Here is a 17381-nt window from a genome sequence, read left to right on the forward strand (position 1 = left end):
GGGAAGGTTGGCAAGTCTGGGTACGTAACACCCTCCGCCTCCATGGCATCGCAGATGTACAGTAAAGACCACTTTGCGCCCCCTGCAGGCTGCTCCAAGGTGACATGCATCAGTTTGACCCAGGAGGCGTCGCTGCAGCTGTCGCCGCTTCACGGCCAGCAGATCTCCATCCACTTCCTGGACATGACCGACTGCTTCTGCCTGGAGGACGAGGGCTTGCGGACTATTGCCACGCACTGCCCCCGCCTGACGCACCTGTACCTGCGCCGCTGCACCCGCCTGAGCGACGAGGCCCTGCGCCACCTGGCCCTCCACTGTCCGTCCATACGGGAGCTCAGCCTCAGCGACTGCCGCCTGGTGGGCGACTTCGGTCTACGTGAGGTGGCCCGCCTGGAGGGCTGCCTGCGCTACCTGAGCGTGGCCCACTGCGCGCGCATCACCGACGTGGGCATGCGCTACGTGGCCCGCTACTGCCCCAAGCTGCGCTACCTGAACGCGCGGGGCTGCGAGGGGCTGACGGACCACGGCCTGGGCCACCTGGCCCGCAGCTGCCCCAAGCTCAAGTCTCTGGACGTGGGCAAGTGCCCACTGGTGTCGGACGGCGGCCTGGAGCAGCTCGCCATGTACTGCGGCGGGCTGCGGCGGGTCAGCCTGAGGGCGTGCGAGAGCGTGACGGGGCGGGGGCTCCAGGCGCTGGCGGCGAACTGCTGCGAGCTGCAGCTGCTCAACGTGCAGGAGTGCGAGGTGGCGCCGGAGGCGCTGCGCTTCGTGCGGCGCCACTGCCGCCGCTGCGTCATCGAGCACACAAACCCCGCCTTCTATTGACAAACGGATGTATTCCTGCTCGATGCGAGAACGGAGCCCCGTGGAATGTATTTAACGTATTTATCGGGGATCAGGGCTTTTCATAACATCACATTCTGCAGCAGCTTGCTAGGACACCTTTGTAAATTATTCTATTTTTCAACTATCACCAGGACTATTTATGGTGTCTCACAGAAAAGGCACACTTTTTTTTGTTGTTTTTTTACGAGGCGCTCACTTTAATTGACAATCATCTGATGAAATGAACACATTGCTGCTCTGACTTTGCCAATAAAGTCCATGAAAGCCTTCGCAGACGTCGTCTTGGACTGTTTCAGAGTCATAAAAGTGTTTACAATCAGGAAGTGAAAGTGCTGTAAACGTGACATTTTAAAAGTAAAAAAACGTGCAGTTCGAGAAGGGACACTAGAGGGCGCCAGAGATCCCTAAATTCTCTCACTCGGGAGAGTTGATTGTTTCCAACATGGCGTCTTCTCTCACGGGTGTTGTCGCTTTTGCGTTCGGGCTTGGCGCTGCTCGGCCTGCTTGCAGGTACAGTCCACGACGGGCCGTAGGAGGCGGGTCCAAGTGGCCTATAAAAAGCAGACAGACTACATAAATCATAAATAAAAATTATAATAAAAATGCTAACAATTGGATTGTAGCTCGGACAACCAACTTATACTCTAAACCAGGGGTCTTGAATAGGGATGATGTATGATAAGAAATTATCGAGTTCGAGCCCATTATCGAATCCTCTTATCGAACCGATTCCTTATCGATTCTCTTATCGAACCCAGATAGGTTGTTGTATATGGAAAAAAACACAATATTTGGTTTAACAAAAGCTCTTTTTTATTTTATAAGAAAAAACTAAAATAAAATAAATAAATAAATATTGACTGTTACCCCCCTAAAAAATAAAAAAAATAAAAATATTGACTGTTGTTACAAGGTTGTATATTAAGTGGGATTTTTCAGAAAAACTAATATATACAGTAACACAAAAACAACCTGTCTCTGTGATCACTATAGGTGTATAAATAATAATATAGTGTTAAATAAAATCAGTTCCTTGGGCACAAAACTGAAAATAAAACAGCTCTCCAAAAAGTGCACTTCTGCTGCTATTGGAACATACTAACTACACACACAGGCAGACAGCTAACTAACAATCCAAGACGTGTAATAAAATTCCAAAGCAGATTAATCCATTTAGGCTCTTTATTGTTGTTGATCTTGCTTTGTCTTTTCCTATCTTTACTTTTGTCTTGCACTGGACTGTTATTTTATTATTTTTTTAAACTGAAATACACACAATGACAAATGTATAAGCTATGTGATTCAATTAACATACTGAAATGTAATACACAATATGTAAATATTAGCTTCACACAAATATACAGTACTATCATCAAACAAATACTTCTGAGTGTTGAAACTATTTCGATGTTGGAAATACACGACTGGCAGTCATTTTAAGTCTTCAAAACATCCATTGAAACAGTGCACAAAAACAGTTTTTCAATAAACATCTTACTATTAAATTTAACCACTTTCCACCTTAATATTGAGTTACATAAACAAGTTAAAACAGTTTACTTACAGACTTATCTTTTCCAAGGCTTGTAAGAGCTAACACAACTTGTCTACTTCTCAATTGTCTCATGAACTGGACTAACATCATCAACCCGGAAGTGCCCAAACTATTGACGCATAGTATTTTCATATCGCCACAAGGTGTCAGTAAGAGTCTACAATCAAATGGGCATAACATTGCCCATTTGGGATTCGTTCCCAGGGATTCAAATAAAGAACCAACTCTTTTTCTTTACTATAGTGGCCTCGATAACGGGAACCGGTTCTCAAAAAGGGATTCGAGTCCATGGAATCGGTTCTTTTCTTATCGAACAACCGGGAGAATCGGTTTCAAACATCATCCCTAGTCTTGAATTGGGGGTCCGCAGAAGTAAATAAAAACATGACTAATAATAACATGCTAGCATTTAAGATAGCTAGCGATTTGCGGCGCAAGTTGCTACCTAGCTATTAGCGGTATTACCTTAACTTAAGAGCGCCCCCGACATGTAGTGTTTTGAGATAAGAGCTTTCTCTCGGCTAATTGTTATGCTTTAAGTTGCAAGCGAAAAATTAGTTAGCATAGCAAACGTCACAGTGAACCCAGTAAGATTTAATCGCTAGCATTAGCTTATAGCTAGAGAGCGACATTACTTTGTTTTCCTAACCATACGAAGGAAGAAAACGAGTGTGAAGGACAGTGCTGAAAAGAAATTGTTGATAATTATTGAATTAAGGAAATAAATCATTAAAAACATGATACAGCGTGTAGCCAGCTAACCTGGCAAAGCAGTTGGAGCCTATCCAGGGTGTCTGCAGGTTTCAACATGTCAAATTTAAGACATTTTAAGACCATCTTGAAAATAATTTAAGACCATTTCACATGCATACGGACAAAAAATACAACGACAAAGTAAAATCAGAGGTTACGTTTTAGCGTCCTCAAAAATCGAGACTGAAGTTTATGCATGTTTTAAATAAAAATAACCTCAAAAGATTTTTAAGACCTTTCAAAATCGTATTTAAGACCTTTTATGGGATTTTAGAAGAATTTTAGACATTTTAAGGCCTTCAATTCAAATGATTGGATTTAAGACTTTCCAAGACCCCGCTAGTCTGCACCATGCTGAAGCAGAATGAGTCTAACGCCAGCCAAGAATGTTAAAACATATCCAAACGGCGGACATTCATCCAGGAAAATGAGGCTGCTGATGGTGTGTTTGACGGAGAAGCAGCTGGAAGGAGATACCATAGAAGTCCCCTCTCCAAGGTAAATGCGGTACATTTTTATTACTTCATAAAAACTACTGTAGTTGTTATAAGTACATGACATTGTATTGTTTTTCGTATCTAAAAGTTAGCTGAAGACCCCTGCTTTGACTGAATCCAGCTTTCCGGTGACATACTTTGTTGTGCAATGTCGCCCCCTTGCGTCCATTCAGGCGCTACTCGTTTGTGCCACTTTTAAAAACAATGCTACGGTTTTCTTCCATTCAGTCTTCGTCTGACGGATCACTGGCAACAACTAAGGTACAGTTTAGCTTGAAACAAGTAGAAAGTTAATGTATGAGGTATGTTCAACAACATTTGTGGAAAAAAAAGTGTTTTTTTTTACATTTCATGTATAATCAGTGTTTTATGCGTACTACAGTCTGAGAATGGGTGAGGGCCGACATCCGGGCAACTGAGCTACATACGGGTTCTTCGAGCCATAGCAACCAGACTGGCGTTGAAAACAAACCGTTGCCATTACTCATTAACCTGTCGACCTACGCTGGTTAAACCCGTCATTCTGCCTCCAAAATGCTGAAAAACTGTGTTGTTTTTGGTTGTGCTAACCACAACTGGAAACAGGGGAAACAAAGGTTGTATTTTGTTCTGCCAAAGCGTGATAAAAGCCCACAGAGACGAGACAAATGGCTCGCAGCTTTACACTGGGAAAACGAGGACGGTTCTCACTGGAGTCCCCCAAAGTCCCGGGTCGTGTGTTCGGATCACTTCGTTTCTGGTAAATATAAGGAACAAAAATCCACCTTCTTAACCACAACTTGGCTATACGTCCGTGCTAATGTTGTACTTGTTGAATTTGTACCTTAAAACGTTCGACAGCTGAAGTTGTTGTTGTACAAAAATAACATGCGGTATATACTATATAGTCTATAGCCTAGCTAGCTATTTTCGAAAACCGGACAACGGGAGGATACCAAAGGCAGCGTTAAGATGGACACCACAGGGAAAACGTAAGCCAGGGCGGCCAAGAACACCTGGCGAAGAACAGTTGAAGGGGAGCTGAAAGAGATGAAGCTTACATGGGGCGAGGCACAGAGACGAGCACAGCAGCGAGATGAATGGCGTCGAGTCGTCGAAGCCTTATTTCCCATCCGGGAAGAAGAGGATTAAGTTAAGTAAGTAATATACTATATAGTCTATAGCCTAGCTAGCTATTTTCGAAAACCGGTTTCGTTTAAATTTGCACTTAACAGTTGGGTTTTTAAAAACCAATAAACCCTATAATTTTCATGTAGCCCTCAAATCTCTCAATATTTTATACACTAACACTTGATCTTGTTGTTGATCACTTCCGCGTCTCTTTCTTAGTAGCGCGCAGGCTAAGCTAACTAGCAAGCTAAGCTAAGCCTGAGAAGCTTTAAAGTTCACTGAGACGAGTCTGACGCAAATAATAAATTTTCGTTTTTTCACACGATATGCGAATAAGTAAAAATGCTTAAATGAAGGATTTAACGCCGACTTCCAAGCCACAACGCTCGTTAAATGCTTTTTCTGTCAATGCTGTGTTCGCTGTGAGCTGGTTTGTTTTCAACAAATTCCCGGTTGCTAGGGGATTGGTAGGCGGAAGTGACGTAGGTCCGCCCTCACCCATACCTAGTTTACGCAAAAAAAATAAAAAATACCTGTGCTTTGAGGCGGTAAAGCTCGTCGTGCGCTTTCGTCCACTTCTTCTCCAGTTCCACGTATTTGTGATGGAGCTTCTCTCTGTCCTTTCGTTCTTTCAAAAAATCCTCCTTAAAAACCTCCGCCTGCACAAACACAACATGACAATGAAGACACGAAAAAGCGCACTTTTAAAAAGGTCTACGGCGGCTAATGCTAACCTGGTGTTGCCATACTTCCGGTGTAAGTCCATTGCTGTCCTCCAGGGGGCGCGCTGGCTGAAGCCGCTCCTCCAAAGCCTGACAGGAGCCAACAAAGAAGAAATGTCGACTTTTTTTTATACTTTATACTTTCAAACATGAATTCTATAGTTTGACAATCCTTCTTACATAAGATTACCAATTTTTAGGTTGAAAATAAACACAAATCATTTAAATGTAATATTTTAATGAGTATTGTTATAAATATTAGGGGGGGGGGGGTTACCCACATATGCGGTCCTCTCCAAGGTTTCTCATAGTCATTCACATTGACGTCCCACTGGGGTGAGTTTTCCTTGCCCGTATGTGGGCTCTGTACCGAGGATGTCGTTGTGGCTTGTACAGCCCTTTGAGACACTTGTGATTTAGGGCTATATAAATAAACATTGATTGATTGATTGATTATTATTTTCAAACATACATTTTACAGTTTGACAATTTAAATTGAAAACGTCTCAGTTTGTTTTAAATTGAAAATAAACACCAATCATTTCAAAAAAATATTTCAATGATTATTATTATTTATTTATTTTTAACTCAAATAAGTAATCTTTATTCAGATTTGGAACTTTGTACAATGAATACAATTAAATAAGGCTGCCTGACATCGGCCAACACATATTTTGAGTAGTTTTAGATTTAAAAGTTAAAAAGACAGAAATTGGAAGTTTTTTTAAATGTATTTATTTGAAAATAAATGGTTCCGATGCTGACTAACATGTCATTTTTTCACATTATATTATTGAATAGTGCATCCATCCATCCATTTTCTACCGCTTATCCCTTTCGGGGTCGCGGGGGGTGCTGGAGCCTATCTCAGCTACAATCGTGGAGTTCCGTATAAAATAGATCATAAAGCCTGTCTAAACATTGTTTTTCATAAGTCAAAATGCTAATGTTGTTGCTTTCGTTCTGCCAAATACTTTGTAGTTCGCGTGTGTTCACCTTGTTGAGTCTGTTGATCTCCTCCCGCTGGTGCTGCCCTCTCCTGGTCAGAGTACAGTTCTGCACCCGGAGCTGGTCAGCTCTGCTCTCGGCTTTCTGCAGCTCAGCTTGTACGCCACAGTTGGAGGCCTAAAAGGAGTCAAAACAAGGCGTTTTTAATTGACTGACTTCACAAATAACTATGTGTATTTCAAGTCCTGCGGTGTTTACCTGACTCTTTTCTGTTTCTTTGACCGCCTTGACTGTTTTTGTCCCAACGTTGCTGTAGTTTTGTAATGAAGCTTGGAGACTTTGTAGCTATTAAAAACAACAAAAAAACGCAAATAACAATAATTACCTTTTTGAAAATATGAACATGCAACTTTCCCAACAACTGCGATGACAATATTATACATTGTCATACATAATATTATGACATCAACAAAATGAATGTGCATAAAATGCAGTTTCCTCTTATCTTCTTTTTCTTATCGTCATTAGGTCAATGTTTGGTAGCAACATTGATTTTAAAGCATTATGTTCTCTATAATGTAATTGTTTTCAAGAAAAACTCACACTCAAACATCCAGTTTGAGAATGCACTGCAATAAAAATAGCACATAAAATATTTAAGTTTCATTTTAAAAGTGTGTATTTGAATATAAATTAATTATTTTATGATTTGGACAAAAACATGGTAAACATTTGAATAAAACATAATACAAGGAATATTATTGTCATTAATATCATAGTATCATTGTAATTATTATTATTATTATAGTATGAGTATGCTCAAATATTCTGTATTTTTTAAAAAATTATTTAAAGGCTAAATTGTCTGGCATAACGCTACCAGTTTTTTTTAAATTGAAAATAAACACCAATAATTAAAAAAACATTTTGATGATTATTGTTATCATTATTATAGTTATTATTATTATTATCATTACTTTCAATAAAACATATTTCAAGGATCATCATTATTGTTATTATTGTTAACAGTATTAATATTATTATTGTTATTTCAATACACTTGACATTGTTATTCTCAAATATGAATCATTTATTTTAAACAAGCTCAAAGCAACATCTTCTTACATTTCAAACATGAGTTATATAGTTTGCCAATTTAAATTGAAAATGTCTGTTTTTGAAATTGAAAATAAACACCAATAATTAAAAAAAAAGATTTCAATTATTATTATTATTATTATTATAATGATGATAATAATAATAATTATTAATTATACTTTCAAACATTAGTTCGATAGTTTGACAATTTAAATGGAAAATGTTTCTTATAATAATAATAATAATACATTTTATTTATAAGGCGCCTTTCTGGGCACTCAAGGACACCGTACAAGATCAAAACAATAAAATCAAATTGGATAAAAACAACAATAATAACAACAACAAAGATAGAGAAGAAAAGATGATTACTATGAATGAGCAGTCAGGAATAGGTGTGTTTCTTACATAATGTTACTCATTTTTAGATTGAAAATAAACACATCATTTCAATACAACATTTTAATGATTATTATTATTATAATTATTATTTTCAAACATGAATTCTGTAGTTTGACAATTTAAAAAGAAAATGTTTTTACGTGACGTTACCATTTTTTAAAATTGAAAATAAACACAAATCATTTCAACAAAACAGATTTCAAGGAATATTATCATCATTATTGTTGTTATTATTGTTACCAATATTATTATTATTATTGTTGTTATTATTTCAGTATTATTCTCAAATATAAATCATATATTTTGAACAAGCTCAAAGCAACAATTTCTTACATAACCCTACCAGTTTTTAATTTTTTATTTAAAATAAACACATTATTTCAACAAAACATATTTCAAGGAATGTTATTATTATTAGTAGTAGTATTGTTAGTATTAGTATTATTTGGCCCCGTGGTGAGACGATGATTGGCAGTCACATTGTTATTTTTTAGCCACAAAAAAACAACAGGGCAAAAAATTTCAATTTCTTTAAAAAAAATTAAATTTGTGTCCATTTTAAATGAGTCATTGTACAGTTACTGCAACCTGAATTACACATTAATTGTACTATGGAGGATTTTAACACAATACCGTTTTTAATTGATAAAAGCTAAAGACACATATTAAAAAAAAAAAAAAAAGCATATTAAAAAAAACCTATGAACCATTCAAAATTTTCATATTCATTTCAGTAGCGAGGCACCCTTACAGAAAGCAGTAAAAAGTTGAAAAACGTTGCTGCATGCTTTGAATTGGAAATAGGAGCGCCATCTGGTGGACAAATGTAAAAAATAAAAAATGGCTTGAAAATAAAAAAACTGAATGGCTTAAAATGTTCCCATAGCTTGTGAAAGGTTCGGTTGAAGTGACTAAAAAGGTCATGTGACTTGCATGTACCTTGTTCTGGTAGTGGGCCACCATGGTCCTGTACTCCTTAGCCCACCTCTCATTGATAGTCAGGAGCTGAGAGAAACAAGAAGATATAATATGACCTCATAATAACATTTGAAATTCCAACTTGCGCTACTAAACGTTGATAAAGTGCTAGCATGAGTCCTTCTAGTATAAAAACACGCCATACAAAGAAATACATCATCAAGTCACCTCCTGTCGTTGCCTCTCCAAAATGGATATGTGGGCTTGCATATTCAATCCAATCATATTGCTGCTGTCAGGGCCGGCCGCTCCGCTCTAAAATAAATAGTCAAAAAAAAAAAGGAGAACTGTTAAACGTGAAGCATTACGCAAAGGGATCGGTGTACGTTACTTCCTTTTACACACTCTTGGGAGTTCTATTTGAGGCGCTTTCCAGTAAGAACAGTGTTGCGTCATCAACATATTGTACAAACCCCCAAACCAGTGAAGTTGGCACGTTGTGTAAATGGTAAATAAAAACAGAATACAATGATTTGCAAATTCTTTTCAACCTATATTCAATTGAATAGACTGCAAAGACAAGATACTTAATGTTGGAACGGGAAAACGTTATTTTTTGCAAATATTAGCTCATTTGGAATGTGATGCCGGCAACATGTTTCAAAAAAGCTGGCACAAGTGGCAAAAAAGACTGAGAAAGTTGAGGAATGCTCATCAAACACTTATTTGCAACATCCCACAGGTGAACCAGCTATTTGGGAACAGGTGGGTGCCATGATTGGGTATAAAAGCAGCTTCCATGAAATGCTCAGTCATTCACAAACTAGGATGATGCGAGGGTCACCACTTTGTGAACAAATGCGTGAGCAAATTGTCCAACAGTTTAAGAACAACATTTTTCAACGAGCTATAGCAAGGAATGTAGGGATTTCACCATCTACGGTCTGTAATATCATCAAAAGGTTCAGAGAATCTGGAGAAATCACTGCATGTAAACGATGATATTACGGATCTTTGATCTCTCAGGCATCAAAAAGCATCAGTGTGTAAAGGATATCACCACATAGGCTCAGGAACACTTCAGAAAAGCACTGTCAGTAACTACAGTTGGCCACTCCATCTGTAAGTGCAAGTTAAAACTCTACTATGCAAAGCCCAAGCCATTTATCAACAACACCCAGAAACGCTGCTGGCTTCGGTGGACCTGAGCTCATGTAAGATGGAATGATGCAAAGTGGAAAAGTGTTTTGTGGTCTGATGAGTCCACATTTCAAATTGTTTTTGGAAACTGTGGACGTCGTGTCCTCTGGAACAAAGAGGAAAAGAACCACCCGGATTGTTATAGGCGCAAAGTTCAAAAGCCAGCATCTGTGATGGTATGGGGGTGTATTAGTGCCCAAGGCATGGGTAACTTACACATCTGTGAAGGCACCATTAATGCTGAAAGGTACATACAAGTTTTGGAGCAACGTATGTTGCCATCCAAGCAACGTTATAATGGACGCCCCTGCTTATTTCAGCAAGACAATGCCAAGCCACGTGTTACAACAGTGTGGCTTCATAGTAAAAGAGTACAGGTACTAGACTGGCCTGCCTGTAGTCCAGACCTGTCTCCCATTGAAAATGTGTGGCACATTATGAAGCGTAAAATACGACAACGGAGACCCCCGGACTGTTGAACAACTTAAGCTGTACATCAAGCAAGAATGGGAAAGAATTCCACCTGAAAAGCTTCAAAAATGGGTCTCCTCAGTTCCCAAACGTTTACTGAGTGTTGTTAAAAGGAAAGGTCATGTAACACAGTGGTAAAAATGCCCCCTGTGCCAACTTTTTTGTCATGTGTTGCTGCCATTAAATTCTAAGTTAATTATTATTTGCAAAAAAAAAGGAAGTTTCTCATTTCGAACATTAAATATCTTGTCTTTGCAGTCTATTCAATTGAATATAAGTTGAAAAGGATTTGCAAATCATTGTATTCTGTTTTTATATACGATTTACACAACGTGCCAACTTCACTGGTTTTGGGTTTTGTACATTAATATTGTATATTATCACCTATGAGCTGCCAGATTAAAGTAAAATTAAAAATGAATAATTCACCATATGCCGATTAATTATGTGCTAAAACGACCAATCTCGCTCTGATTTGACACACACGTGCTTTTCAACCCCCTAAAAGTGTGTACCAAATTTGAATGCCATTCGGCAAAACACCCTCAAGTTCCGGGTGGACTGCGTCGAGCTGTATGAGAAATTTCAAGCCATTTGGTTTAAAACAGCGCGGCCGTGTGGGGAGTTTGTCAGAAAAATAATAGTGCGGACGATACAGTGGAGTTGCATGCTTTGGCACACGCTCACCCTTTTGTGTGCAGCGGCTCAGGAGAAGAAGCAACATAAACAGATACAGTAGATCCTGCACTGCACAGATGAAGAATAAACTCACCATGTTGTTCTCGTCTAGTCCTTCCACACGTGCAGCTGACACAGCTGCCTCCTGGCTTTTTATACTGAGGATTTCCTCCCCGACTTGACACACTTTTTTTTTTCTGAAAGGAAAGTACAAACAGCTGATCAACAAGCGGTAATAAACGTCTGTTTATGGTAGCGGCGATGACTAAGAGAGAAACTCAACACTCTAGTTTTGTTTTAGGCAAAACGTCGGAAAGAAATCGTACCATTCTACTATAGTTGTAAAAAATTATTAACATTGCATTGTATTTTATATATATATATATATATATATATATATATATATATATATATATATATATATATATATATATATATATATATATATACATACATACATACATACATACATACATACATACATACATATATATATATATAATATAATATATGTATGAAATTATATATTTAATATATATTATAATATTATATATTATATTATATTTATATATATATATTATAGTTATGCTGACTAAATAAGATACATCTACGTGTAAATTAGCCATAAATAAAAGGAAGTAAAATTAATAAATGTAGTAAGGTCAAGGTAAATGTAGTATGAATATAATTAAATATATACATGAATACATAATTCAATATAATAATGATAATACATGTTCTAGTAGTGATAAAAGTGGTTGAAATAAAATTAAGAAAAAAATAGAGAAAAATTATGCAAGGTAAATGGGGGGAAATATAAATAAGTACTTTGATTAATTAATTAATTAAGGTAAAATTTATAAATATTACAGTCGTGACATAATTAATTAAAATAATAAAAATGATTGCAATTGAATAGGCAAGTGATATAAAAAGTATGCAAGGTAAATTTAGTAAAATACAAATTCCATCCATCCATTTTCTATTACTTTATAAATGCATTACTTTTGTACATTATAATAGTGACAAAGATAAGTAGAATACAATCAATTAAAATGCATTTAATTATGTATGAATTATTTGTTAATTAATCAATGTAATAGTAATACATATTGTGGTAGTGACATAAGTAATTAAAATGAAATACATTTAAAATAAATTAAATCAAATCAAATAAAAAGTGAAATAAAAATGATGCAAGGTACATTTTGTAAAATATAAAATCATTTATTAATTTATATGTATTACTTTATTACTTTTATTTCATGTATTTTATTTTATTTTATTACTTTTGGACATTATTATAGTGACAAACGTAACTACAATACAATCAATTAAAATCAATTAAATCAAATACGTAAGTGAAATAAATAAAAATCATCAAATCATCAATTTGTAAAATATACATTAATACTTTGATTAACTATTTATTGTAATATTAATAAATATGACAGTTGTGACAAAATTAATTGGATTTTTTTTTTTTAAATCAGTACGCAGGTGATATAAAAAGGATGCAAGGTAAATGATGTAAAGTGAAATGTAATACATTATTCATTAATAATCTATGAAATAGTAATACATACTGTAATAGTGACATAAGTAGTTAAAATGAAATAAATTAAATCAAATCAAATAAGAAAGTGAAATAAAAATGATGCAAGGTAAATTTAGTAAAATATAAATTCCATCCATCCATTTTCTATTAATGTATTAATTTATAAATGTATCACTTTTGGACATTTTTATAGTGACAAAGGTAACTAGGATACAATCAATTAAAATAAATTAAATCAAATACGTAAATGAAATAAAAAAACAACAACATTCAAAATAACAAAGTGAAATAAAAATGATGCAAAGTAAATTTAGTAAAATATACATTAATACTTTTATTTATTAACTATTTATTGTAATATTAATAAATATGACAGTTGTGACAAAATTAATTTAAACTTAAAACAATTATGAAAATCAATACGCAGGTAATATAAAAAGGATGCGAGGTAAATGATGTAAAGTCAAATTGAATTAAGTATTCATTAATTAATCTATGCATAAGTAATACATACTGTAATAGTGACATAAATAATTAAAATGAAATAAATTAAATCAAATCAATTAAGAAAGTGAAATAAATATGATGCAAGGTAAATTTTGTAAAATGTACATTAATTTATTAATTTATAAATTTATTACTTTTGGACATAACATTAGTGATAAAGGTAACTAGAATACAATCAATTAAAATAAATTAAATCAAATACGTAAATGAAATAAAAAAAACCATACAAAATAACAAAGTAAAATAAAAATGATACAAAGTAAATTTAGTAAAATATATATTAATTAACTATTCATGGTAATATTAATTAATATGGCAGTTGTGACAAAATTAATTGAAAAAAAAAAGATTAAAATCAATACGCAAGTGATATAAAAAGGATGCAAGATAAATGATGTAAAGTAAAATTGAATAAAGTATTCATTAATTAATCTATGCAGAAGTAATATATATTGTAATAGTGACATAAATAATTAAAATGAAATGAATTAAATCAAATCAAATAAGAAAGTGAAATAAAAATGATGCAAGGTAAATTTAGTACAATATAAATTAAATTATTAATGTATTACTTTTGGACATTATTGTAGTGACAGAGGTAACTAGAGTACAATCAATTAAAATAAATTCAATCAAATGCGTAAGTGAAATAAAAAAAACCATGCAAAATAACAAAGTGAAATAAAAATTATGCAGAGTAAATTTAGTAGAATACACGTTAATACTTTGAATGATGAACTATTTATTGTAATATTAATAAATATGACAGTTGTGACAAAATGAATTAAAAAAAAGAAGATTAAAATCAATACGCAAGTGATATAAAAAGGATGCAAGGTAAATGATCTAAGGTAAAATTTAATAAAGTATTCATTAATTAATCTATGCAATAGTAATACATACTGTAATAGTGACATAAGTAGTTAAAATGAAATAAATTAAATCAAATCAAATAAGAAAGTGAAAAAAAATTATAAGTAATGATAGGTAAACTTAGTAAAATATATATTTATTTATTAATTTATAAATGTATTACTTTTGGACATTATAATAGTGACAAAGGTAAGTAGAATACAATCAATTAAAATAAATTGAATCATATAAGTAAGTTAGATAAAATAAAATATCAAAATTAAAATAAAGAAGTGATATAAAAATGATGCAAAGTAGTAAAAAATAAAAATAGTTTAAAGTTAAACCAAATAAGGGCAATAAAATAAATGATCACAAATAACCACGAATACTATTAGATAACATAACATTGATAAAGTACATGAAATAGAATACACATTTTTATTTTATTTATTTGCTGTTAAGGAAGATATCATCATATTGAAATAAAATCCAATCAGGAAAATGTACAGCAAAAAAAGCAAAACACAAATGCTAATTTCTTACAGCGCACCTGTCCTTGTGTGCATTACGCAACGTGTACAGTGACACGTGCGTGTGTGTGTGTGTGTGTGTGTGTGTCTTCCTGGATGTGTCCAAAAGGTGCCGGGCCGTTCTGAACAGAGTGTTCCTCCCCGTCGAAGAGCACAGCAGCATGGCGTTCTCTGGTGTTTACGGTGGGAAAGTCACACATTAGCTTGTCACCTTTCACAATCTTTTCTTCTGAGACGAGATGAGTCACGGGTGTCGCACGCTTACAGGAAGCTGAGAGGATGAAGACGGGGGGGAAACACGCCAAGCCACTAACCGGCAGCAAAAAGAAAAGTATTTGCATAAGGATTGGTGTGAATTGTTTCCACTTGAAAGTTCACCTTGCGTTACGACCTCAATACCTCATGTATCGTCTGTAGAAGTTTGAAGAACTGGTGGCGCTTTATTTTAAGACGTGTAGCAAAGCCTCTTTTTTTTCTCTTTTTTTTTTGTACAAAGCTGTCCTTCGGGAAGTGTTTGAGCGCCTTTTCCAAAAAGTAAAGCAAACAAGTGAGGCAGATGATAGATTTGTTTCTGTAGTGTTGTCCCGATACCAATATTTTAGTACCAGTACCGGTACCAAAATGTATTTCGATACTTTTCGGTACTTTTTTAAATAAGGGGGACCACAAAAAAATTGCAATATTGGCTTTATTTTAACAAAAAAATCTTAGGGTACATTAAACATATGTTTCTTATTGCAAGTTTGTCCTTAAATAAAATACTGATTATATTAGACAACTTGTCTTTTAGTAGTAAGTAAACAAACAAAGACTCCTAATTTAGCTGCTGACATATGCAGTAACATATTGTGTCATTTTCCACTCTATTTTGTCAAAATTATTAAGGACAAGCTGTAAACATTGATTATTAATCCACTTGTTCATTTACTGTTAATATCTGCTTACTTTCTCTTTTAACATGTTCTATCTACACTTCTGTTAAAATGTAATAATCACTTATTCGTCTCTTGTTTGATACTTTACATTAGTTTTGGATGATAACACAAATTTAGGTATCAATCCGATACCAAGGAGTTACAGGATCATACATTGGTCATATTCAAAGTCCTCATGTAATCATAGTAGTATCGACTAGATACGCTATTGTACTTGGTATCATTACAGTGGATGTCAGGTGTAGATCCACCCATGGCATTTGTTTACATTCAGGGTGCTAGCTTGTTGTTAGCGGATAGCTATCGTATCCTTCTACGGTGTGTAGTGAAGCATGTTTAGCTATTCCTCATCCTGCAGGGAGGATACTTGTAAGGAACTTACTTTATTTGTCGCCATGGAGGCGAGGATTAGTGATTTAGAAGTAGCTAAAACACTGCTGACTGTGGATGGACGTTCGCCGCTAGCTAGCTAGCCATGTCTTAAAGCAACTCTTCCTGAGGGCGTTTCAGTGTTATAACTTCACCTTTATCGTCAGTTTTTAGGCCAAAATGCGTCCGTTCTCCCTTTTCTGTCGACACACAGTATCTGCTTGTAAGTACTCCGTGATTGTGCGCTGCCGAACATGCTCCTCTGCTCGCAAAACCAGCAATGTCACGACGCGCCGTCATGCCAGGGAACCGGTAATTTTTTTAACAGAGTATAGTACCGTTTTTGATTAATTAGTACCGCAATACTATACCAGTACCGGTATACCGTACAACCCTGGTAGGGACCACATTTTACTGGTAGAACTTTGTTCCAAATGCACTTTTGCATAATCAAGGCATCTCAAAGAGAAACTAGAACAGCATAGACCTGTGCCAAGGCCCAACAATCCACAGTTGAATCAACATTCTGACTTTGTGGATGCATCAGTCACTGAGAAATTCAGAATGTGTTGGTCACAGAATAGTTTTTTGGGTTGGGAACAGAGATCTTGCCCCAAGTGGAGCAGTTACTCTGGGTCTTGTTCACGAGTGAGGGAAGGTTGGATCGGTGCAGCGTCTGCAGTGATGCGGACCCTGTATCAATCCGTCGTGGTGAAAAAAGACCTGAGCCGGAAGGCAAAACTCTCAATTTACGGGTCGATCCAGGTCCCTATCCTCACCGATGGTCATGAGCTTTGGGTTGTGACCAAAAGGACAAGATCATGGGTACAAGCGGCCTAAATGAGTTTTCTCCGTCGGGTGGCGGGGCTCTCCCTTAGAGAGAGGGTGAGCTCAAAGTAAAGCCGCTGCTCCTCCACATTGGGAGGAGCCAGATGAGGTGGTTCGGGCATCTGGTCAGGATGCCACTCCAGGAAACGTTGGGAAGACTATGTCTCCCGGCTGGCCTGGGAACACCTCAGGATCCTCCAGATGGAGCTGGACGAAGTGGCTGGGGAGAGGGAAGTCTGGGCTTCTCTGCTTAGGCTGTTGCCCCCGCGACCCGACCTCGGATAAGCAGAAGACGATGGATGGATGGATATAATTTAAAAAATATATATATATTGAAAATATAAAATATATATATATATATATTTATCCATTATATTTATCCGTTATACAGTGCTAAATATATATATATATATATATATATATATATATATATATATATATATATATATATATATATATATATATATATATATATATATATATATATATATATATATATATATATATATATATATATATATATATATATATATATATATATATATTTTCCCCAATATATATATGTATGTATGTATATATGTATCTATGTATATATATATAT

General features: G+C 35.4%; 2 protein-coding genes across 2 annotated transcripts in view; one reads left to right on the forward strand and one right to left on the reverse strand.

The window, feature by feature from the left end:
• The window catches only part of si:dkey-192l18.9 (F-box/LRR-repeat protein 7), a 58165-nt gene extending 56989 nt beyond the window's left edge, over positions 1–1176 (forward strand). The window contains exon 4 of the mRNA XM_062021039.1: positions 89–1176. Coding sequence (XP_061877023.1) covers positions 89–825 — 737 coding nt within the window. The 3' untranslated portion in view covers positions 826–1176. The remainder of the gene's footprint in view (positions 1–88) is intronic.
• LOC133629921 (TNFAIP3-interacting protein 1-like) lies at positions 1028–11335 on the reverse strand. Its single transcript, XM_062021048.1, has 8 exons — positions 11293–11335; positions 9078–9164; positions 8871–8936; positions 6690–6776; positions 6480–6608; positions 5496–5573; positions 5295–5420; positions 1028–1397 (listed from the first exon to the last, which is right to left on the reverse strand). Exons 1-8 carry the CDS (start codon positions 11293–11295, stop codon positions 1302–1304), a joined length of 672 nt encoding a protein of 223 aa, XP_061877032.1. The 5' UTR covers positions 11296–11335; the 3' UTR covers positions 1028–1301.
• Positions 11336–17381: the final 6046 nt, after the last annotated feature.

Source organism: Entelurus aequoreus, linkage group LG15, assembly GCF_033978785.1.
Source record: "Entelurus aequoreus isolate RoL-2023_Sb linkage group LG15, RoL_Eaeq_v1.1, whole genome shotgun sequence".
NCBI classification, from domain to species: Eukaryota; Metazoa; Chordata; class Actinopteri; order Syngnathiformes; family Syngnathidae; genus Entelurus; species Entelurus aequoreus.

Excerpts from the sequence above, each read along its gene's own strand:
- LOC133629921 (XM_062021048.1), bottom strand. Across the intron at positions 6,777-8,870 it reads TGGCCCACTACCAGAACAAG|CTACAAAGTCTCCAAGCTTC; the intron begins GTACATGCAAGT and ends TGTTTTTAATAG. Across the intron at positions 5,421-5,495 it reads CGGAAGTATGGCAACACCAG|GCGGAGGTTTTTAAGGAGGA; the intron begins GTTAGCATTAGC and ends GTGTTTGTGCAG.